Raw genomic sequence first — 22,099 nt, 5'->3', positions numbered from 1 at the left:
CAAATGTATCATGCAGAAGTCCATCACTTGGACCATTGAAATCATTAATCAGACCAGCTACTTCAATTTAAATTAAGGTGGTGTGAGATATACCAAAAATGATGCAAGCTTTGTTGACCATCACCCTTAAAAGCTGTCTTAGCAACTGCAGCATAAAACCTAACCACATATCATAATATCAGAAGAAAATCTTCTGGAATATTGCACAAAAACATTGAGACCCAATTCAACTTACATCCCCAAAGTCATTACTGCCAAAACACCAGAAACATCAGCCCCTTCTTGAGCCTAGCATATGAGAAATACCTCTTAGATTATCCATGCATTGAAAATAAAAATGAACCACTCAAAAGAGTCACATGATTAGTGCTATCCTGGTTAGCTGTTCCCAGTTCGCTTTTATCTCGATTGAGAACAAATTGTACTGAAAAAAATGAATGCTATTACGAATACGTTATGTTTCAAATAAAAAGATCAAATCTAATTTTTTCCTAACGTATTATATAATGCTAGGAAGGGAAGTGAACAATCAAAACAAACATGGGTAGAAATAGAAGGAAAGGACCTGAAATCTCACAGACTAATGAATTCATATATTTTTAACAATGCTGATGATGACATTGAGAAGCATGTGCTCGATTAGGATGATATAAAAGTTCTAAGGAGCAACACCAGAAATTTTAAAATAAAAAACAACCTGCACATTTTGTTAAATACACATTCATCCAACAAGTAAAGCAATTATCATGGTAAATAGTTAGGTTACATTTACATAAACAATAGAACTAGCATGATTCCTTAGAAGAACCAGAAAAGAACTGTTCAGCAATCTTTAGTTGCTAGCTGACACCCAATTCCAAATGTATATACATTGGAACCAAGATAGCAACTGATTCAAGAGATCATCTAAAGATTGATAAATTGGCATTCTTAATGGTAATGCAACCTAACCGTGTCTTAAGACCAAGTAACAAAAACATAGATGGAAGGAAAGGCAACTTATAAACCAAGCAGAGCAAAAAATGAATACAGTGAACTTCAGTCAAACCATCTAGATCCAGCAGTCCAGAATTCCAACCCACTTTCTCTGTCATTTAAAGCTTTAACTAAGCTTACTTGACTGGTTGCATATAAGCCCTTAAGGCATGGCCCAAGTAATAAAGAAATAAGGTGGGTTTGTGGGAGGTTCCAGGTTCAAGTCCCAATGGGGATATATATATATATATATATATTGTAATAACATGTGAACTAAAACAATCAGAAATGATGAATAAAAAATTCACAAAAATAAGCTCCCAAGTTCAGAAAGGAACATACAGTGAAGTAAGCAATGTAGCTCACAGCAAGAGTCAATGTAATCTCTATCACTGTATCATTAAAGATAAACCCGAGCCACAAGACAGATGCTAGCCCAAAAGCAAGACCAATGCCTACACTGGACCAAGGAAAAAGGGTCTTATAACCAGAATCAAATCCCTCACCATTGCTTACCAAAAATAAGTGTTACGTACGCTCCAAGTGACACTTGTGTTAGAAATTTAACTACAGCACCAAAGTTAAAGCTCTTGCCAAGGACCATTTGATAGAATAGCTGATAGACCACAATAGCTGTCCTGGAAACAAAAAATTATGCATCTTTAAAGAAAACCAAAATATCAAACAATGTGATAAAGACAAATAATCATTATATCCAAAATCTATATATGATTTCATGTGACCCACTCAGAATAGCAAATTATATAGACAGTTTGAGAGAAAAGAAAAACAGAACATAGAATCTTGATACCCATCATTCATCAAGGATTCCCCTTCAATTATTGTGCTCAGTTTTTTGCCTGCACCAAGCTCTTTCAGTAGAGCCACAACAGCCACAGGATCCGTGGCACTAAGAAGTCCCCCGAGCAACAATGAAGTTTTCCAGCTCCAGTCATAAGGGAAAGTGAACTGCAGAATGTTATCGCAGATATTATCATGAACACAAATGCTATAGTTAAACGACAAAATTGAGAATACCTTTAAAGCAGATCCAAGACAGAAGGTCGAAACCAGAACACCTGGCCCAGCCAGTATAAGCATTTGTACCATACATCTCTGCATTGAAAAGAAGATCAACTTTTTCATTCAAAATCTGATAACATGTAAAACATCACCTAGAGAATTGCAGAAAGCAACACTCTAGGAGATTTTTTTTTTTTTTTGATAGGCAAAGATCAATTATATTGACAACGTCTAACAAAGGGGCACACAAAAGCATACATGGTGTATATATGACTCCAAAAGGCCAAACACAACTAAGAGCTTCACAAAAAACAACACCCCTGCCTTCCACTCTAACCCACTCCAAAAAATGCTTGATCCACTTTTTCAGTATTTTCAAATGATCTCCTATTTCTCTTCTTTCATATGGTCCAAAATAAGAATAAGGGAATTGCTCTCCAAGCTTTCCTTCTCGTCTTCCTAACAAAAGATTCATGCTAGCTAAGAGGAATCTCTCAGACTAAGGAGAGCATCACCCACTAGACTCCAAAAGAGCATAAACTAATTGTCATAAAGACTCATAACATGATTGCTTTAGAACAATGAAAGAGGATGTGATTAGCCATTTCTTCTTCTTTATAATAGGTAGCATCTATTTGACATCCTCCAACCCCTCCTTTTGAGCTGATTTAGCATTAATATTCTTCCTCAAGTAATTTCCCCAACAAAAACACCAACCCTCGCAGAAAAACATGGATTCCAAATAATGCATAAGGGGAATGTCTCCATTCTTCAATTTGAAAAGAAGGAATATAGGGATTTAACTATAAATTTGTCACTCCTCAAAATCCACCAAAATATGTTATCCTCCATATCCCTATTAATTATCTAGGTTTGAAATCTCAAAAAAAAAAATAATAATAATAATTCCCTCTCTCCCAACTCCCAATCATGAATCTATCTATTGACATTAGGGTTTCAATAACCTCCTTCTCCATTATGCGCCTACACCTCGACCATTGATGCATCTTTAGCAATATCTATTGAGAATAATGCAAGAAAAGCTTTTCCCAATGGTTTATCACTGCACCACCTATCTTTCCAAAATTTCACTCTTCGACTATATATCTTACTATTAAACACCTTCCACCCACATCTGATTTCCTTTCACAACCCACCCCATACTCTCACTCCTCTTAAGCGCCATCCCCCCTCTTCTTCCCCATAATCACCTGCTTCCAAAGGGATTCATTCTCAATTACAAATCTCCATAATTATTTACCTAAAAGAACCTTGTTTAGAAGGTACAAACTTCTAATGCTCAATCCCACATGCATCTTTTCCATGCAAATCGTTGGCCAATTCACTAGATGTGGCTTTCTCTCAACTGCTCCTCCACTCCAAAAGATATCTTTTTCAATCTTTTTCAGCCTTGAACTTATCTTTATTGGTATGACAAATAATGACATTTAGTAAATCAATAAGCTAGATGGGTGTTTTTTTTTTTTTTTAATCAAAGTTAATATTCCACCTTTAGATAGTTACTGATTCTTCTACATAGCAAGTCGTTTCTAAAATTTTTCCTCCACTACATCCCAAAATTGAGAATATCTTAAGAGGATCTCCCAGTGGAAGACCCAAATAGTTTGTGTGAAGGGTACCCACTCTACACTCTACAACCCAAAACCCTAACTAGGACCCCCATATTAGCAACCCTCCACCCCAAGTTAGAATCAACTTACTCTTCTCTCTATAGGCCTCAATCACCAAGCCTTTTATAGATATTACTTTGTATCTTTTAATGCTAGATTGGAAGAGTGTTTGCTACCCAATTAGGTCAAAGAAGAAAGTTATGATTGATTGGTTACCCTCTCCAGTAGGTTTGGAAAAGTTAAAACTTTGACATATGTTCTTTGGGTAACCATGGCCAGATAGATATTCAAGGAGTGATTAAAGATCACTCTAGAATAGTATTAAGAGCTTAATCTTAGCATGCAAAAGTGGGATTAGCTATCAAAATCAAGATATTGGCCTTATTAGAGAGTTTGTTGCAGGTCAAAGCTTTATGCCTATCTAATCTAACTGTAGAAACAGATTCTACTGCTATAATATCTTAGTTGACTAAAAGAAAAAGAGGTTTGTGAAAGTTTGACAATTGGATGTGCAAAATCATAAATATTGCTAATGAATTAGGTTGCTTCTTCTCTTGGATTCCTCATTCAACTAACCAAGTCACAAATTAATTAACCAAACAAGTAGCAAAGCATTTGGCTTCCTTTGTTGGAGATTTCCGTCCCCCTTGTGTCTTTGATGTTTCTCTCCTTTATGTTTGTTGGTTTTGTTCTCATGAGGTTGGGCTAGTTTTAGTGGATCCGGTTAGTAGGTTACTTTTTAACCAACCTTTGTACATCTTTGAAGGATTGCTCATCCTTCTCATATTTATCAATTGATTGATGAATGAAGATGTTTGTTTCTAATAAAAGATTAAGAAAAAAAAAAGACACCGATATTGAAAATTTTGTAAAAAAAAATAATAATAATTCCTACAAAAAAAAAATAGAGATTTGAAACGAACTTTTCTAATTGACATTATTTAGAACAGTGATTTATCATCTGCAATCAATATACATGACGAAGTGTGTGAGGTCTAAGCTGACTAGGATTTTCAAGCACTAAAGTTGTACATGGAAGTAGAGAAAAGACACCTTTATTTGGTGCACCTCCATTGAGAATGAACTCTCAAAAAGAAGCGCAGGCAGAAAAACAGCCAATAGAAGATTAGGATCAATATTTGCCCCTGTACATGAACATCAAACCTCACTCAATAACTGATAATTGAAAAGTAAAGTTAAATAACTTTTCATCAGAAACTATCTTCATAATTATACTCAAGACTGTTAGTTGTTGCAGGACTACTGTGCAAAATTACAGACTGCACTTACAAAGGCGTATGCCATCACCAATCTTTCCCAATTTATTACTTGTACCATGTTCTGCAAGTAGGGCACCATTAAGAATTAAAATCAATTATATTGGAATTAATCACTAATAAGCACTAAATTTTAATATAAGTAGAGAAATTAAGGGAACAACATTCAAACTCCAAAGAACAAATTTAAGTGAAAAAAAAAAATTTGAGTGGCATATCAAAAATGAGCACAAAGTTCGACCATTGAGAGAAGACTGGAAAGTCTATGATGCCTCTCACTTTGTCAGCCACTAAAATAGCCAAGTAACAATGTTGACATTGGGACACAAAAATCTATTTAGAAGCAAGTTGAATTGTCTTCATTAATCAATTTGTTAAATCGCCTTTGCACTTGTTTGTCTTTTGTTTTTTATTTTGATAGACAAAAATTTTCAACAAAAAACACCTTAAAAGGGGGGCAACTAAAGTACACAAAAATTATAAAAGGAACACCAAGGAGCAAAAGGGAAGTGAAATAAAAAAGAGAAGAAAATATGAAGGGCTAGAACCTCTACAAGCATAGTTACTAAATCTTAAAAATAGAAATGAAGAAATGAAGAAACCTCTACTACATAAGAAGATTTCCCTATATAGCATAGAAAATGACATTAGGAAACAGATATGACTCGACATATATGAAGACCTGAAAAAAATTCTTAAGTAGGACACTACCATGATGAGAATGACAATATATTAATACATGTTTTTATTTAGTATTATATCATATATACAAATCTATAAGTTCTACCAATTTATCAAAGATTATATATTAACTTGAATAACATGGGGGAAGAGAAAAAAAAAAATTATGAGAAACAACAATGTAATATATTGAATCAAGAATTAAGAAGTACAATACAAGGATGAGGAATTCCACCACAAACATAAGCTAAACAAAAGGAATACCATAAACCATATTGTAAATACAAAAAGCAACCTCTCCTTACTAATCCACACCCTTGGAGCTACACACCACTAACCAATTGAGTTGAACCAAATTACGGGGAATGCCCTCAAAATTTGTGGTGCAAGAGGCCCAAAAAGAAGCAATGAAATGAATGATATCCCAAAGAACCTCTGAAGTCTTTGTCTTGTTCTCAAAAATTCTAGCATTTCTTTCGCATCACATAACCCAAATTAAAGCAATACAAGCGGGTTGTCACAATACTAGGCCTCTCCTAGAATGTCCCAATCCCCTATATGAAATGGCCATCATGTCATAAATACTCCTCAGGGGAGCCCGGTCCATCTTGGCCAATCTAAACAAAAGGTTAATTCGATTTTATTTATTTCTTTGTTCCAAGACATGTGATAAAAACTGATTGGATCCAATACCAACACAACTTGTTTACTTTCTCAGGAAGCGCAGAAAACCCATTCGGAATTTTTAGGTGGGAAGGCTCACCTTTCTCTGGTTCAGCCTCCCTAGATCTCAGGAACAGTCGATTTATCGATAGTGCCTCACAATCAAATCCTCGAACAGCACCCTTACATGCAAGCCCATGCCATAGCTCCACTTTGGTGATTATGAATCTCTATTAGACTTTGATCAAATGAATAGGTTTGTGTGAAATACAAGCTCACACTCCAGAAAGAATTTCTTATAGGTGTGAGGATAGGCATAAATAGATCTACCGATTCTCCATGCTCCAGCTCCATACAGAACTTACAGATTATCAGGATTGAGGGCTTTTTAGGGTTTTCTCAACTGTAGCATGTCATTATTGTTTACCTTCTTGTAAACTAAATTATTTTTTTTAAAATCAAAATAGTCATATTCTAAAATATATTCAATAGTGTCATGTCTGACATGGTGTCCAACACAGACCTGACTCCTCTTTGAAGTGTCCACACTACAATATTCTAAACTTAAAATAAACTAAACAGTCTCAAGTCTCTCAACAAAAATAAAAATTAAGAAGACTCAAACAAACACCTAAAACATATGAAAACCAATGCACCAAATAACTCAAGTTGTTAAATCACAAAGTAACCCTTGAAAATGAAATTTTCATATTTCTGAAAATCCAAGAGGCTACAATCAAGTAAATCCATCCATTAGCACTTATAAGAGAACATGCCAGTCTAGTAGCATAGCCAATGGGTTTTCTCCTTTTCTCATATTTTGAGAATAATTTAACAGGCTAAATCCTATAGGTTCCTTTAAATTCAAATGAACTCAGCCTTTTTGAGTTACATGCTTGATACAATTAGTAAAAGTTCACATTTTTAATCTGTTTCTTTGATAGACAAGAAAAAAATTAAGGAACACCAAAAGAGGCAGCCTGAGGGCACAGAATCTATACAACATGTAGTGGAACACATAGAAAATCGAAGACCAAAAATGAAAAACACCGAGTTTCTTTGTAGAAGTTCATGGATGTAATCCATGTCAATCGATGCAAGGAACACCCAGTATAAATCCATGATCCATCACAAAACCAGACACGTCCTGGTCTTCAAAGACATACTTCATCTCTTGGCAAAAAGGGAAGCAATTGATCTTTTCACCACCTTCATTATCGTTGTGGCCAAAATATGCAGACAAACTTTCCACATTAAAGTTCATTGTCTAAAATACCAATCTCATCAGTACTGAAATCTTGCACAGGAAGTTCTAGGGCTGATAAAAACTTTGGAATTTTGTTTTATGTATTTTACATCTTGCCCATCATCAAAATTGATCCACTGAGTCAAAAGAATCACACCATATAATACTGAAGCTTTGTTATGTAGTGGATGAGACCTCTTCTGTCACAGGCAGACCACTGGCATATCACCCCCTTTAACTTGACCAAATATCTACTCATATGTCCTATACCTCTCTGTAGGTCTCATTGTTTTCCTTCATCTTCTTAAAAATCTCTCAATGCATATACCTTAAAAGTAATCCACAGATATGATTGGGCCTCATTTTAGTCTAGTTTGATAATTTAACAAATTTAGAAAAAGGAGAGTGAATCCCCCCCACCCTTTTTCTTAGAACTTTCTTACCCTTTTTAAAGTTCCCAAAACAACCACATGATCATCAATGACAATATCATAACAAATCTTTGGCATCTTATGTCAAAATATACTCTGTTTTATGTGAGAGGCCTGATGTAGAAATTTACTGTAACTCCACCCTAACTATCCAAAAACAAAAATTATAACACATGCCATATCAAGCATCCAAAGGGCATGGAATTTAAAAGATTTGTGAAGCCCACCCAAAGTAGTTAAGAAGATTTTGTTGAGCTGAATTGGCTTATTCAACCAAGTAGCTATTTGGCATAGTTTCACACCATGCAACATTGTTCCGCCCCCAACTCTTCATAAATATAGGACATGATGTCAAACTTTTCAAGGCCATGATACTTAAAAACTTGTGAAGCAAACCCCAAGTAGTTTAACAGGCTTTGTTCAATTGAGCTAGGTAGTTCAATCAACTGACCGTTTCAAGTAGGAGAGAGTCAAACATCTCTCTCTTTGTTAGTATTCTATTTTTATGCGTTGGTTGGCTTACTTATTTTTATCTAATAAGTTCTCCGTATGGAAAGAAAATTGAAACATTGGTTTCATCTATTTAACTGTTTTCGTAGCATAGGGTGAAAAGTTTAGATAAGCCACAGACAATTATAGTATATATAAACCACCAACCAGTAATCTATCAATGAATTAGAACAAATAAAATATTTTGGAGAAAGATCCACCAAGCCAGATGATCTAGGAGGTGAACCCCATTCTCTAATCTTTTGCCCTTTTTTAACCAGTTTTTCTTCTAGTCTTGTGCTTGCGTTGTAGCTTCATATGCTTTTAGGATCACCAAGAAACATGAAATAATCAACTCAATTAACTGTCACGAGACAGAAGTCGTGAAAAATGTAAAGCTGCAGCAAACTCTCTCCCTAGACAGCAGTTTGTATCAAAGAAAAAGTAATTAAAAACCATGATTAATGCGTATCAAATTAAAATAAAAAAATAAAAAGGAATCACGTATTCAGACCCAGGACGAAAGGAATTAAGAAAAAGACCAAGATCAAGCACGAACCTAAAGATCCAAGAGCAATGCCAAGGATGAGCAAAGCGACGGTGTAAGGGACCCTGGTCCCCCGAAGTAATTGCCTACAAGCTATGCCCATAACCAAACAAATCCCAACAAAAATCACGGCGTCCGTTGGATTCGATGAAGAAGAAGAACTCTCCTCCCCCAACGCTCTGTAGGGAAACACCCCTTCCAACACTGACCCCATTTCCACACAACACCTATAGGAACTGAAAGAGGAAAGGATCCCCCAATACCACACCGTAATTTGGCCCTTCTGCTTAATTCATTCTCGAGTTTTAGCAGAGGAGTCTAGGGAGAGAAAAAGAGGAATTGGCAGTGGTGATCTTGAGTCTTGACTTGGTGAGGTGGGAATTGGCAGTTAACTGGCGGCGTCTTTCGGAACTGCATTGATTCCGTTTCAGTAACTCGGCTCTATTTCTTTGGACTATCTGTTGAAAAAAATGAAAGTGAGTACATCATACTGTATCATGGTCATGGATGATGCTGTGGGCGGCGATAAAAATCTTTATAAAAATGGAGCTTTGACGCAAAATACTTCGTTTAAAAAAAAAAATCCATAAAGTACCCCTTTCTAAAATAATGTCCAATATAATGTATTTGCGACTCATAGATTGCCACGTCATAAAACCGTAGTTAATAACTATGGTTTCATTTTTTTTAAATAGTCAAAACCGTAGTCACCAACCATAGTTTTAACTTTAAGTTTAAAACCGTAGTTGGTGACTACGACTTTCACTATTTTAAAAACAGTTAAAGTCATAGTCACCAACTACGACTTTAACTTTCCTTTACCTTTTCCCCTATTCCCGATTAGTTTTATTCATTTAAACTAATTGGTTTTAGGTTTAAATTTAAACTAATTATATTTATAACTAATTAGTTACAACAACACTATATTGATATAGAAAAAATAATATATTAAAAAAAATTTACAATCTAAACCTCCAATCAAAATAATTTTTAAAAAATTGAACATTCACATCATTTAAAATTTGAACTTAAAAAATTGGTTTTAGGTTTAAATTTAAAGTTATGATCACCAACTACTATTTTGACTATTTAAAAAAAAAAATCAAAAATCATGATTACCAATTACAGTTTTATGATGTAAATACCCACATGAATAAGACATACATCACATTAAAAATTATTTTATGAATTTTCTGTTTTAAAGAAATCATTTTTGCCCAAAACTCCCATTAGTATCCAATAAAAAACATTTTTCTTATTATCAATGAATTTACAAAAATATTTCAAAAGCATTTTCATCTATTTAGTTTATTTTCAAAATAATTTTTAATGTGATGTGTGTCTTATTCATGTAGGTATTCACATCATAAACTGTAATTGATAATCATGATTTTTGATTTTTTTTTTTTTAAATAGTCAAAATGGTAGTTGGTGATCATAACTTTAAATTTAAACCTAAAACCAATTTTTTAAGTTCAAAATTTAAATCATGTGAATGTTCAATTTTTAAAAAATTATTTTGATTGGAGGTTTAGATTGTAAATTTTTTTTAATATATTATTTTTAATATCAATATAGTGTTGTTGTAACTAATTAGTTATAAATATAATTAGTTTAAATTTAAACCTAAAACCAATTAGTTTAAATGAATAAAACTAATCGAGAATAGGGGAAAAGGTAAAGAACTACGGCTTTTAAAATAGTCAAAGCCGTAGTTACCAACTACGGTTTTAAACTTAAAGTTAAAACCGTGGTTGGTGACTACGGTTTTGACTATTTTAAAAAAATGAAACCATAATTTTTTATGACGTGACAATCTACGTGGCGCAGACATATTAGATTGGACATTATTTTAGAAAGGGGGGTACTTTATGGATTTTTTTTTTTAAAAACGAAGTATTTTGGGTCAAAGCTCATAAAAATGAAATACTAAACAACCATTGACTGCCTCCGAGCTAGAGCCGTCAAATACCAAACGCCTAATAATACGCTGGAAATTAGGTATTTAATAAATTTTAAAAAATATTTTTCAAAATCTAAAAAATCACTTAGCATTAAAAATCCTTTTATATGTTTTTTAAATATTAGAAAGATCAAGAATGGTTTCATAGTGATTTTAAGAAGTTTTTCTTAATATTTGTAATACTTAAAAAATAAAAATTTTTAAGTATAAAAAAATAATAAAAATATTTTTAAAATCATTATTAAATGCACTTTAAAAATATGTATTGTATTTAATAATGATTTTATGAAATACTAAAAATAACGTTTGATAGTGATTTTAAAAAACATTTTTAACATTGTTTTCAACGATCACTGTCAAAGAAGCTTTACAATGTGTTTGATAGTGATTTTAGCATTTATAATATTTAAAATTTTTTATTTTTTAAGTATTAAAAATATTATAAATATTTTCAAAAATCATTATCAAACACACTTTTAATAAAAAAATACTTCGTAAATGATTCTCCTAAAAACACTTTTAAAAAAAATATTTTTATTAAAATCACTTCAAATAAAAATACTATCAATCATAAATGCAAATAGAATTGTTTTGATCGAGTATTTCTTTTTTAAAAAACACTGTATATGATTTTTCATTATTACAAGTAATTTTTCAAAAATTTTAAAATACTTGAAGATGACCTCTTATAAGCATTGCAGTGGACATTCTACATCTCTTCTTTTCTCAACCCTTGGTTCAAGGGTTTTTGAGTTTTTCTGCCATCCAAATTATTCTACGGAGAACAAAAGCAAAGGGTAATCAACCCAGGCCGCTAAAGTGGAATATATTAAATGGCATCCCATCGGTTCCGATTCTGGAAGTTTTCTTTTTGGCCGCTCTAGCTTTTCAGGAGTGTAAAAAGACTGCGTACCGAAGGCTAATCAAATACAAACAGAAATTAAAATAATAATAATAATAAAATATGCATCCCCCATCACTATTGTTTGTAAATGGAATGGAAATCCGCATAGAACAGAAATTTTCTATTCCTCTACATTTAATATTCACGCCTCAGTCTCAAACGCCATGGGTATTAAAAGAAAGCACATTCTCTTTAGCGATCAACCCACCAGAAAAAGAACAATAGAGAGTAATGGAATAATTTGAATATTTACGCCAGAGAAAACTGGAAAACAGAAAGAATCACTTTTAACCAAATCAATGGCTCTACTACACGTTCGGGCCTCTGTTCCTCGGGCTTCAAGACCATAGATGGGCAAAAGCTGGGGCATCAATACACCCGTCCCTTTCTTATTCTTAAAGAGAAATGAGATGAAAATGGCAGATTTGCTTGCTTTCCGATAGGCCGTGATAAATCTAGGATAAACACTGGTAAAAATAATGCCCGACCAACGTTCGCTTTCATTCAAAGTTCTACGCTGCTCGTTGAAAAAACAACAGTTCATGGCAAAGCTACCCGCCATGAGCACCATTGCCATGACATATTCCAGCCCCTCCGTTGATTAAGGCCATACTAATCTCCTATGTCTTTTTCTTTGATAGCTTTAAAGGAACTTTCTTTCAATTATCATTCCTACCACTGATAGGATTTCATGGCGACAACAAAGAACCTCACTGCATGCTAACACTACAAATACACCAGAAGCCAACCTGTGGGTGTCAGTGCATATATTTTATAGCTGCCAAATCAATTGTTCCATCCATGCGTGTATGAAACCCAGCCATTTGACCAATCATATGTCTTAGTGAGAAGGAATTCAAGCTATTCAGGTTTCGTCAGTAAGACTTAATTTATATAAAAAGAACAAAGAAAAAGAAAAAAAAAAAAAAAAGAGAGAATTCATTTTGCAGTTTGAAGGTGTAAGTGATGATGATACAAACATCTACCCCAAATAAAATTGTCTCAGATTACAGATACCACACTAACATCAACTGATCCCTTTATTGTGCAACAGCTTTCAGGAAGCCAAGCAAACACTTGGACATGGATTTAGGAGGCCCATTTGCGAAAGTATTCTTCATTATCACATTAGCTTCTTCTGAAATCTGAGGCACTCTCCAAACTACCTTCTAATAACAAAAATCATAGACCTTTCTCTACGACAATTTATATAGAATATAAAGACAGAAGAATTTGCCTGGAATACCACCTACCACTACTCACACTTGATAGACCTGTATATATGACGAACAAAGAGCAATGATGCACGAAAACCTACAGTTCCAAGCATGAGGAAGAAGCCATAGCAGATGCAAGCCATATACCCAAAGAAGAACGAAGTTTGCATGAAACCTGACATATCTGACCGTGCATAGTAATAATACAAGCAGTAGCCATAGATAAACAAGCCTGTTGATCCACCACAAAGAAAAGACCTGTCGCAAATCAAGCACAAGGTTAGCTTTAAAAACTGGGACATAATCTGCTTACCTAACTTGAATGAGAAGAGATACCCCCTGATGTAAATGTGGATGGAGCATGTTTATTTAAGCAAAAGATAAGTAGGCAATGCTAAGAAAAGTAGATGATAATAAAGGCAACTCGAAAACAAAGATGCAAAGGACTGCCTACAGGAAATTAACCTCATCAACCATATTACTCAGAGACACGTGATATGAAAAGAATCAAAAGTTCAATTTTGGAAACAAACATAATGAAAATGAAAAATCACATTAGAATAATAAAATTATGCCACCTTCAATGTGACACCAGCTGGACATCAAACTGGAAATTATTGAGATGAAGTAAGAAATTTCATGGGTTGTTATGCATCAATGTAGTAGATTTGGTCCAATGGTAAAATATCTCATTTCACATCAGAGGACTAGGTTCAATCCTCCCGGTTGTGCTATTGTACTTTAATGTTTTTTCATCTTTTTAAGAAGTAATCCCACTTCGAAAATCTTGAAGGAAGAAGTCATTGTCACATGATTTCTAGCCTAGGCTGTCTCAGGCTTAGTTACCTAGGATCTCAAGCCCATTAGTGCGCATGAGTGAAATATTTTAAAGGAAAAGTGGGGCTTGGAGCTAAAGTGGTGCCAAGAAAATCAGCAATTTTTCAGCAAAAGCGGCGAAGTATTAGAAAACCAGCAAAAAATCAACAAAAAAAAAATCTGAAGTATAGGGGCAACAAGATATCCCCACCGCTTATTGTGTCAGCACCTTCTAACGTGCAAAATTTCGACGATAATATGGGCGAAAATCTTTATGGTAAACATGTTAGTGAATAGGGGGGTAGACAATGGTCAATGGATGTAGCTTGTGCAAAAAGAGTGAAGAGTAAGCTTAATCACATTTTAAATCATTGTGTTAGGACAAGGGAGTTTTAGCTTGTGCAAAATTTCGACGAAATATCACCAATATTTCGTGACATTTTCAACCTTGCTTGTGAACACATTTTTTCACTTGGGAATCAATATGGGCGAAAATCTTTATGGTAAACATGTTAGTGAATAGGGGGGTAGACAATGGTCAATGGATGTAGCTTGTGCAAAAAGAGTGAAGAGTAAGCTAATCACATTTTAAATCATTGTGTTAGGACAAGGGAGTTTTGGGCATTTCTTTTAGCAGTCTTTGGCCTAAAATAGACTTTTCAAGCTCCAGTGAAAAATCTCGTCCTCAATTGGAAGTTTGAGGGATTGGATAGAAGAGGGGACCTGTTTGGCAAATGACTCCTCTATGCCTATTATGGTGTAGATGGAAAGAGCAAAACAACAGAATTTTTAATGGAGAAGAGCTTCTAGATTAAAAATTAAAGGATCCTTAAAAATTAAAGGAGAACTTCATTAAATCCCCTTTGGAATCGTCCTATGTTTTATTGGAAATGGGAAATTTTCGATAATAGAATTCTTAGATAGCCTTAACTGTGGATAGACTGGTTTCCTAAGTCTGTTTTTCTGTAGATACCAGTCAATATTTTTTTGTTTTGTTTCTTTGTGTACACTGCCTGTAAACATGGGTTGCACCCGCTTTTCTTGGCAGCCATTTATTAATAGATGTTCTGTTTGCTTATCCCAAAAAAAGAAAAAAGGATTGATTATGGTTCAACAAATCACCCCATGAGTGATACAACCAGTCAACCACTTTTAGGGATGTCACAAGTTGAACAGAATCCATAAGATCTAAAAAAGAAGTAGAAGCCACCTAAGAATAATGCATCGCAGGGCCAAATGTTCAGCAAATATAGTCTAGCATTTTAGCAAATCATCCCATGAGAACACAACCAGTCAACCACTTTTTTGAGGAAAACAAAAGTTAAGTAGAAACCATGCATCTAAAAAACAAGTAAAAGCCACCCAAGAATGCATCTCAGGACCAAATGTTCAGAAAAATTGATCAAGCATTGCACCCTTACTTGTGATTTCAATGATTGCCAACAATAAGGGAACACTGTCTCCCTTATGGGTCATGCAAGTATCGATAATTGATCCAAACAGAGTGATGAACAACAAGAGGAAATTCTCTAGGACCTGGTAAGATGCATTCTGTGCTTTCAATTACAAATTTCCTCTTCCTTAAAATGTTAGTTATTTGGCAATTCAAGAAATGGTACCCTAGTTAGAGAAGAAAGACCCTATTTGGAGACCTATAGCAAGGATTTGCGGGTACCCACCCACTAAGAAACATTTTTGGCCCAGAAAAAAAAAACCCATGATTTTTTATTTTTTTATTTTTTGGAAAATTACTTATTTTAAGTCTTGCATTATTTACAATCTAATTATTTATAGCTTCATTTGTGTGTGAGGCAAAAATTCATTAACAGAAAGCTAAGTACATAAGTTATAAGCATGCATACCTCCACCACCATTCATGATCTTCAGCAGCAAGTTGAAAGTATGTCAGAGCCACAGTAATAAAAGCTGTGACTATCAGAAGAATAATGAAGACGATAAACAGGATGCTGTATATGGTGTAGATCCTGTGACCCCATACACTAGCAAATATGTAGTAAAGCTCAATGTAGATGGCACTAAAAGGCAAAAACCCTGCCATTGCCATCTGAGGAATAGTGCTCCTGTACCAAGGCAGTGCCGGAATCTCTCGGGGATACTTTGTAGTGCGGCAAGGAGCTTGGAATTCGGCCTTGCTATTTTTCCCAGCAATCCCACCCAACACAAGCAATGGTGATGTCACTAATGTCCATATAAGGACAATTACCACAATTGTGCCAAAGGGGAGTGCTGCAGTTGCACTGTAAATAATTGCAACAGTGTTAAGGAAGCAGAATGTAAGGAACAGAGGAGCACAGAAAAGGCATCCTGTCAGCAGCAGATTCCTAACCTATCAATCCATTAGCCAGAAAACTTAATTAGTTATCTCCATTGCATACTTTAAGCAGAATAAGTTCAAAATCCAGAAATCATTGCAGATAAAAATCCATTGGCATGTACCCAGTTGGTTCCTTCAAGCTGACAATAGAAAGAAGTTGCTGTGTATCCTGCTATGCCAGATGTAAGAGCATAGATGACCACCAGTGCAGTGAAAAGTGCTCCTCGGTTGTATGGATAAAATACACCCACTAATGCAAGTATAAAAATGAACACCGTACTGGAATTGCATTGAAGAAAAAAGGTTACATTAATTAGCAGCAGATATGAAGAAATTTGTAGAACCGAGCTCCATACAAGATGGCTTGATGAGATACTTACAGTGTAAATAACTGGGTGCCAGATCCAAGAGCAGCAGCAAACAAGGATTTGTACTTTGGGTACCGGAATACATCACCATGAATGTACTTCCATCCAGTTTCTTCTTGGTCATCGGCTGATTCTTCATCATGAGCATACCTTTAAAAATATTAAATAAGCATCATATGAAAATAAAAAAGAAAATTCATAGATATTTGTTCATTCCAGAAATAAAATTAAAAAACATTCCGTACTTAATAAAATCATTCTTAAGGACTCGCATGAGAATCGTCGCAAGAAACCCGGTTAAGAGGAGTACTGTCACGCAAGAGTTTATAATTGAGAACCAATGAATCTCCAAGTGATGTGGCATTGAAGAAGTTTGAGAGTACTTCTCCATCCTCTTCTCAAAAGGAGCATCAGTTTCTGTCCATTTGACAGTGTACATGAACTCCACATCAACATCCTTATCATCTGTCACGTCAACCATAGAATGAGGGTCGGTTCGGGCGTTGATCTCAATCACACGATCCTTGTTATAACGAATATCAAATTGAATGTGCTTGTACAAGAAATACTTGTACTCGCTTGGGTCAGCTTTGCCCTCCTTGTCAACCTTTCCAATAAAACCCCATATTGGCAAGTCATCATAGTACATTTGGAAGTAATAGTCCTTAGCAACTGCAGCTCGGAACTGAGCAACTTCTTCTTTTTTAAGCTTCTTTTTGCAAACAACTTCAGAGTCTTTCTCTCTTAGGAAGTCAAGTTTGTATGGAGCACTGACAAGACGATCTCCATTCAACACCTCACCAAGAGCTTCTTTCTTCTCTTTAAGATGAGCTGCCATTGGATTTATTTGACAAATCAAACAAAAGATTGTGGATCCTTACTATTCTGTTTGTTTCAGCATAAAATTGGTACCCAGACTTCTCCTAGTAAAAAATTGCTCCATTTAAATGGACATTTTACCATGAAACTTGAGAGAAATTTACCATGCATCCTCAACTCCTCCCGCAGGGGGGGGGGGGGGGTGGTGGGGAGGGAATTTATTATTAATTTTATTTTCTGGCAAAAGTTCTCCTGAAAATATTTCCCGTAGGTTTGGAAAAGAGTTGCTGGAGAATTTTCCAGGAAAAACAAACTTTAAAAGCCCATATATTTCAGTTCAAGGATAAAAATCTTGAAGCTTTAGAGACTTTTGCCACGTCTCTTCTTCTTGTACAAACTTTGCAAAGTAGCTCAATTGACAACAAATGGACCCTAGAGAAACTAAAAATAAAGACGAACACAAGTTAAGACAGAAAAAAAAAATAACCATGAAACATAAGAAAACAAGTGAAGATCAAAACCTGGCACGCAGAATGGAAGATCGAAATACCGGTAGGTTTCGCTGGCATGAAACAACACATACAATAAATCAGCACATCCAGGATAAATAATACACAAATACCCTCATCCCAATGTTACAAAAAAGCTCCATTTGGTTGCTGAGAAAATGTATGAAAAGAAAGTGAATAAAAAGTTCTAAACCCCCGCACTTCTATGTTATCTCGCAATCACCTCAACTATGCCTAATAGTTGCATTGGGCTCAATCAGGACGACAATTTTGCAAGCCCTAAATTTGATCCCACATTTTCTCAGCAACCACAAAGCACAAAAGGCTAAAAACGATACATAGATTTGGATCCCCACAAATATTCCAGATCCAAATCCCAGATCCAGCAATCAAATGAACATCCAAAACCCTATAAATCAGAAACAGAAAAACTAAGAGTAGATCGGTAGGTTTGTTTGACAGAATACCTGGGGTTGTGGAAGGGGCCGACCTTGTTGGCGTAGAGCGGAACGGCCTCTCCAGCTTTGTAGCGATGACTGGAAGCATCGGATCTCACTTGGCTTCCACAAAGTAAGATCAGAACGGCGACCACCAGAATCGCCATAGCCCTCTCCATTTCTTTGAGATTTCAGATTTCAACTGAACCGAACAGAGATGATAGGGAAACGACCGCAGATGGCTAATTTCTTTCTATTTTATATGCCTTGGGGTGCGTTTGGGAGCGGAGAAACCAGATCTATTTTCAGATCTCAAAAAACGCATCGTTTTGGACGAAACGTGGTCGTTCCATGAGAAGGACCCAAATGTCATTTTATCATTCTTGGACAAATGGATGAATTTTAATCATGCGGCTGGTAACGCCCTCGCCCAAACGCTTAAAGGCAGTCATTGATACGCGCCACCTGTCATACAGACGACTGCACACAAGTGAAGGAAAAAAAAAATGGGAATGCTGGCAATCATCACAACATTTCTCTATTTTCCTTTATTATTCTTATCAATTTTTTCGTATTGACAAATTTTAAATGCCCCATAATCATGCATTTATCTCTCCCTATTCAATGCAATGCACTGGGAGAACAGATGCTCTGAAAATTTTCATTCCTATTAATGATTACATAGTTTGGCCTTTTGTGTGCTTGGCATGCTAATTTAAATCCAAAGGATGGATGCCCCTCATTCATTTTTGGAATTTTGAGTCCAAACAAAACTTAGATTTTGACATGTTTTTAAATTATTGGTTACAAATAATTTATATTGAAATATAAAAAATATTTTAAGTGATTTTTTTATTTTTTGTTTAAAAAAAGTGGATATTGTTACTAACGACTCCATAATGCGGGATATAAGACGAGGTCCTATGTGTGTTGAAGTCTTTCAAATTGTATGGTCCAAAAAAATCGCAATAAAAAAGGGCAACCACATGCTTCACCGTTTGGTATGAAGTGTGATATAAGGAAGCTCACAACAGCATAGGATTTAGTAATGAGTCCATGCCCCTTGCGATTATCTCAATCAAATCTTACTTTAAAAAACAGGCAGGGTAGAGTTAACGAGAAGCAATCAAGTCAACCGGTGTGGCGTGGAAATGAAAAAGGTTTAAAAACATGGAGGAGTTCTGTTTTTCGACCCTCCCTTCTCATTTTCACCCCCCAATATTTTTATTTTTATTTTTATTTTTTTGAAAATTGAAATAAATGTGTGAAAGTTAAGCAAAATAAATATTTATATTTTTATAGAGCCATTGAGAACAATGTTTGAGAGTTATTCCATATATGGAGCCATTCCGATGAAGCCTGCCGTTAACAATCTTTCAACATCCTCTCATATTTTGAATATTATTGTAAATGTCAATTTTCTAGGTGGTTGCCGGTAAAGTTTAGATCCTTCCTGTATTAGCAGAGGGTGTTCAACCAAATTTGTAGGTGGTTGCTGCATACCACCAAGTGAAACAGTCTCCATATTCCTTTATATTCCTTTAGTAACGTAATCACGATGTTGCGGACAAAAGTTGGCCCCGGTCAATTTAAGTCATTTTCCACCTTGGCTTCTGTCACACCCCCAATTCCAAGTGATTCAGAACCCGATACATGACTTCGATCAAAGGCCCTTGGGTTACTCGTATATAAGAAGCCCTAAGGGTTACTCCTACATAAATTGGGAGTCAACCTGATAACTTGCTTTAATAAAATGACATCTAAGTTCAAATATATTTATTAGACTAGGATTTATTGAATAGGTTTTTTTTTTCAATCAAGTCATCACCTAATAGAGTATAATAAATTTACTAATCATGTGACCACCCAAGGTAATTATTCAAATTTCTATGGTAATTTCTGTAACAAATATTCTCAAAAGTTTTTTTACAAAATAATAAAATATTAATTATATTACTATAATTCAAATAACTCAAATTACTATATGTGAATAAACTAAAAATAGCTATTTTAGTTGTTTCTTCACTTCTTGAGACCTACTGAAATTTTGTCTAGTCTTTTTATGGTTTCTTAATTCCTAATAAATTATATTTGGAACTAAAAATTTTAGGGAAAAAAGAGCGAGTATTGTCATATTGCTCAATAAGGTGTCTTGCACCTAAAATAGTTAAAAAAAAATTAGGTTAATATAACACAATCGTATGTCAAAATATGATATTTCATTTACATTATATTATATTAAATGGAATTTCAACCATACAAAATTAAATCTAGATTGTCATTTTTCTTAATTCAATTATATATATTATATCAAATATTTTAAATTTTCTTATATAAAATAAATAACTCATTTTATTCTTTAATAATATACCCAAACATACAAGTGATACCATTCAATCAATTGATGCAAATCATTCTTCCAAATGCAAATATGATATAAACATTTACATGCAATCAAGCAATATATTATTGTTATCAGGTTTTCACCAAATAATGTCTCTATACCCAAATACACTCCTCATCTAAAGTCTTTCTAAGGCAAATTTTTGTTTTTTTTTTCATACTAGAGATCTGACTCCTATTAAATTGCCATTTCTAGGTCCTCTCATTTCTCTTTTTTTTTTTTTTCTTTTTATTTTAGCCTTATTCAAGTCTTTCCATTCTTGTTTCAATTTCATACAATCATGGATGTAAAGTAAATGAAATATAATATCATTGTCCAATCTCAACTCAAATAATAATATCTAATTATATAAAACAATTATCTTAGACATATAATAACACTCAAATTTTTTCAACATCAATATATTACTAATAGATTTCAATTCATGTGTTGTATTTTAGTTGTCCGATCTTTTTATGTTTCTATTTAGTGTTGCCTTCCTCACTGTTTGATATCTTTATACTTTTGCTAATGTCATGCCTTAACCATTCAATTTTTTTATGCTTTCCTTTAGTACAATGCCTTGATTGTCTAATCTCTTTATGTTTCCTTAGTATTGTGTTACGTTTCGATTATCTGACCTTTTTATGTTTCTTTCACGTTGTGCCTTGATTGTCTGACCTCCTTTATATTTCCTGAACCTACACTCGAACTGTCCAACCTTTTTAGGCTTCTATTTAGTGTCATGCCCTAACTATCCAACCTTTCCTTATTTTCTTAGTATCGCACCAAGATTATCTAGCCTCTTTTATGTTTCCTAAAATTGCATCAACCGTTTGACCTCTTTATGTTTCCTTAAAGTCATAGTCTAACTATCCAACCTTTTTATGTTTCCTTAGTGCTACATCTCAACTGTTCGATCTCTTTGCTTTCTTTTTCTAACTGTCTGACCTTTTTATTTTCCCCTAGTGTCGTGCCCCGATTATCTGAACTTTTTAAGTTTCTTTAATGTCACATTCTGATTGTCTGACTTTATTATGTTTCTATTAGTGTCATCTCTTAATAATTCAATCTTTTTATGCTTTCATGTTATTAGCCTTGAGTCACTCCCCTAATCATCAGATTCCTCTATTTTCTTTTTCCCTCTCTTATTTACTCATTTATTCATTATTTATTTATTTATAGCACGGTCCTTAGTGTTTCACATAGACATTGTCACCATCATATTCAACAAATTTTTCCTTAAGATCCACATGGATGTTACATATTTCCCTATCGATAGATTGATGAACACATTTTGTAACCTTAGAAATTTCATGTTATGTTATATTAGGATAAATTTGGTGGTCTTTTTTGTTTTCCGACAAAATGCACTTCACTTCACT

General features: G+C 34.4%; 2 protein-coding genes across 3 annotated transcripts in view; both read right to left on the bottom strand.

Moving 5' to 3' along the window:
• SOS1 (salt overly sensitive 1) overlaps window positions 1-9,177 on the bottom strand; it is a 62,555-nt gene extending 53,378 nt beyond the window's left edge. The window contains 9 exon segments of one of the 2 annotated variants that reach the window (NM_001281211.1): window positions 94-159; window positions 236-288; window positions 1,318-1,435; window positions 1,512-1,613; window positions 1,787-1,944; window positions 2,014-2,091; window positions 4,683-4,774; window positions 4,920-4,970; window positions 8,976-9,177. In NM_001281211.1, the coding sequence (NP_001268140.1) occupies window positions 94-159; window positions 236-288; window positions 1,318-1,435; window positions 1,512-1,613; window positions 1,787-1,944; window positions 2,014-2,091; window positions 4,683-4,774; window positions 4,920-4,970; window positions 8,976-9,177 (920 nt within the window). 2 annotated transcript variants of the gene reach the window in all.
• Window positions 9,178-12,748: 3,571 nt separating this feature from the next.
• On the bottom strand, window positions 12,749-18,652 carry LOC100249044 (transmembrane 9 superfamily member 2). The gene is made up of 7 exons (XM_002285202.5): window positions 18,362-18,652; window positions 17,907-17,947; window positions 16,812-17,397; window positions 16,579-16,716; window positions 16,321-16,477; window positions 15,726-16,210; window positions 12,749-13,305 (listed from the first exon to the last, which is right to left on the bottom strand). The coding sequence occupies exons 1-7, from the start codon at window positions 18,508-18,510 to the stop codon at window positions 13,086-13,088; spliced, it is 1,776 nt and encodes a 591-aa protein (XP_002285238.1). The 5' UTR covers window positions 18,511-18,652; the 3' UTR covers window positions 12,749-13,085.
• Window positions 18,653-22,099: the final 3,447 nt, after the last annotated feature.

The sequence above is a fragment of the Vitis vinifera genome, chromosome 1 (genome assembly GCF_030704535.1).
Source record: "Vitis vinifera cultivar Pinot Noir 40024 chromosome 1, ASM3070453v1".
Lineage (NCBI taxonomy): Eukaryota > Viridiplantae > Streptophyta > Magnoliopsida > Vitales > Vitaceae > Vitis > Vitis vinifera.
This window is presented reverse-complemented; position numbering and strand designations above follow the sequence as displayed.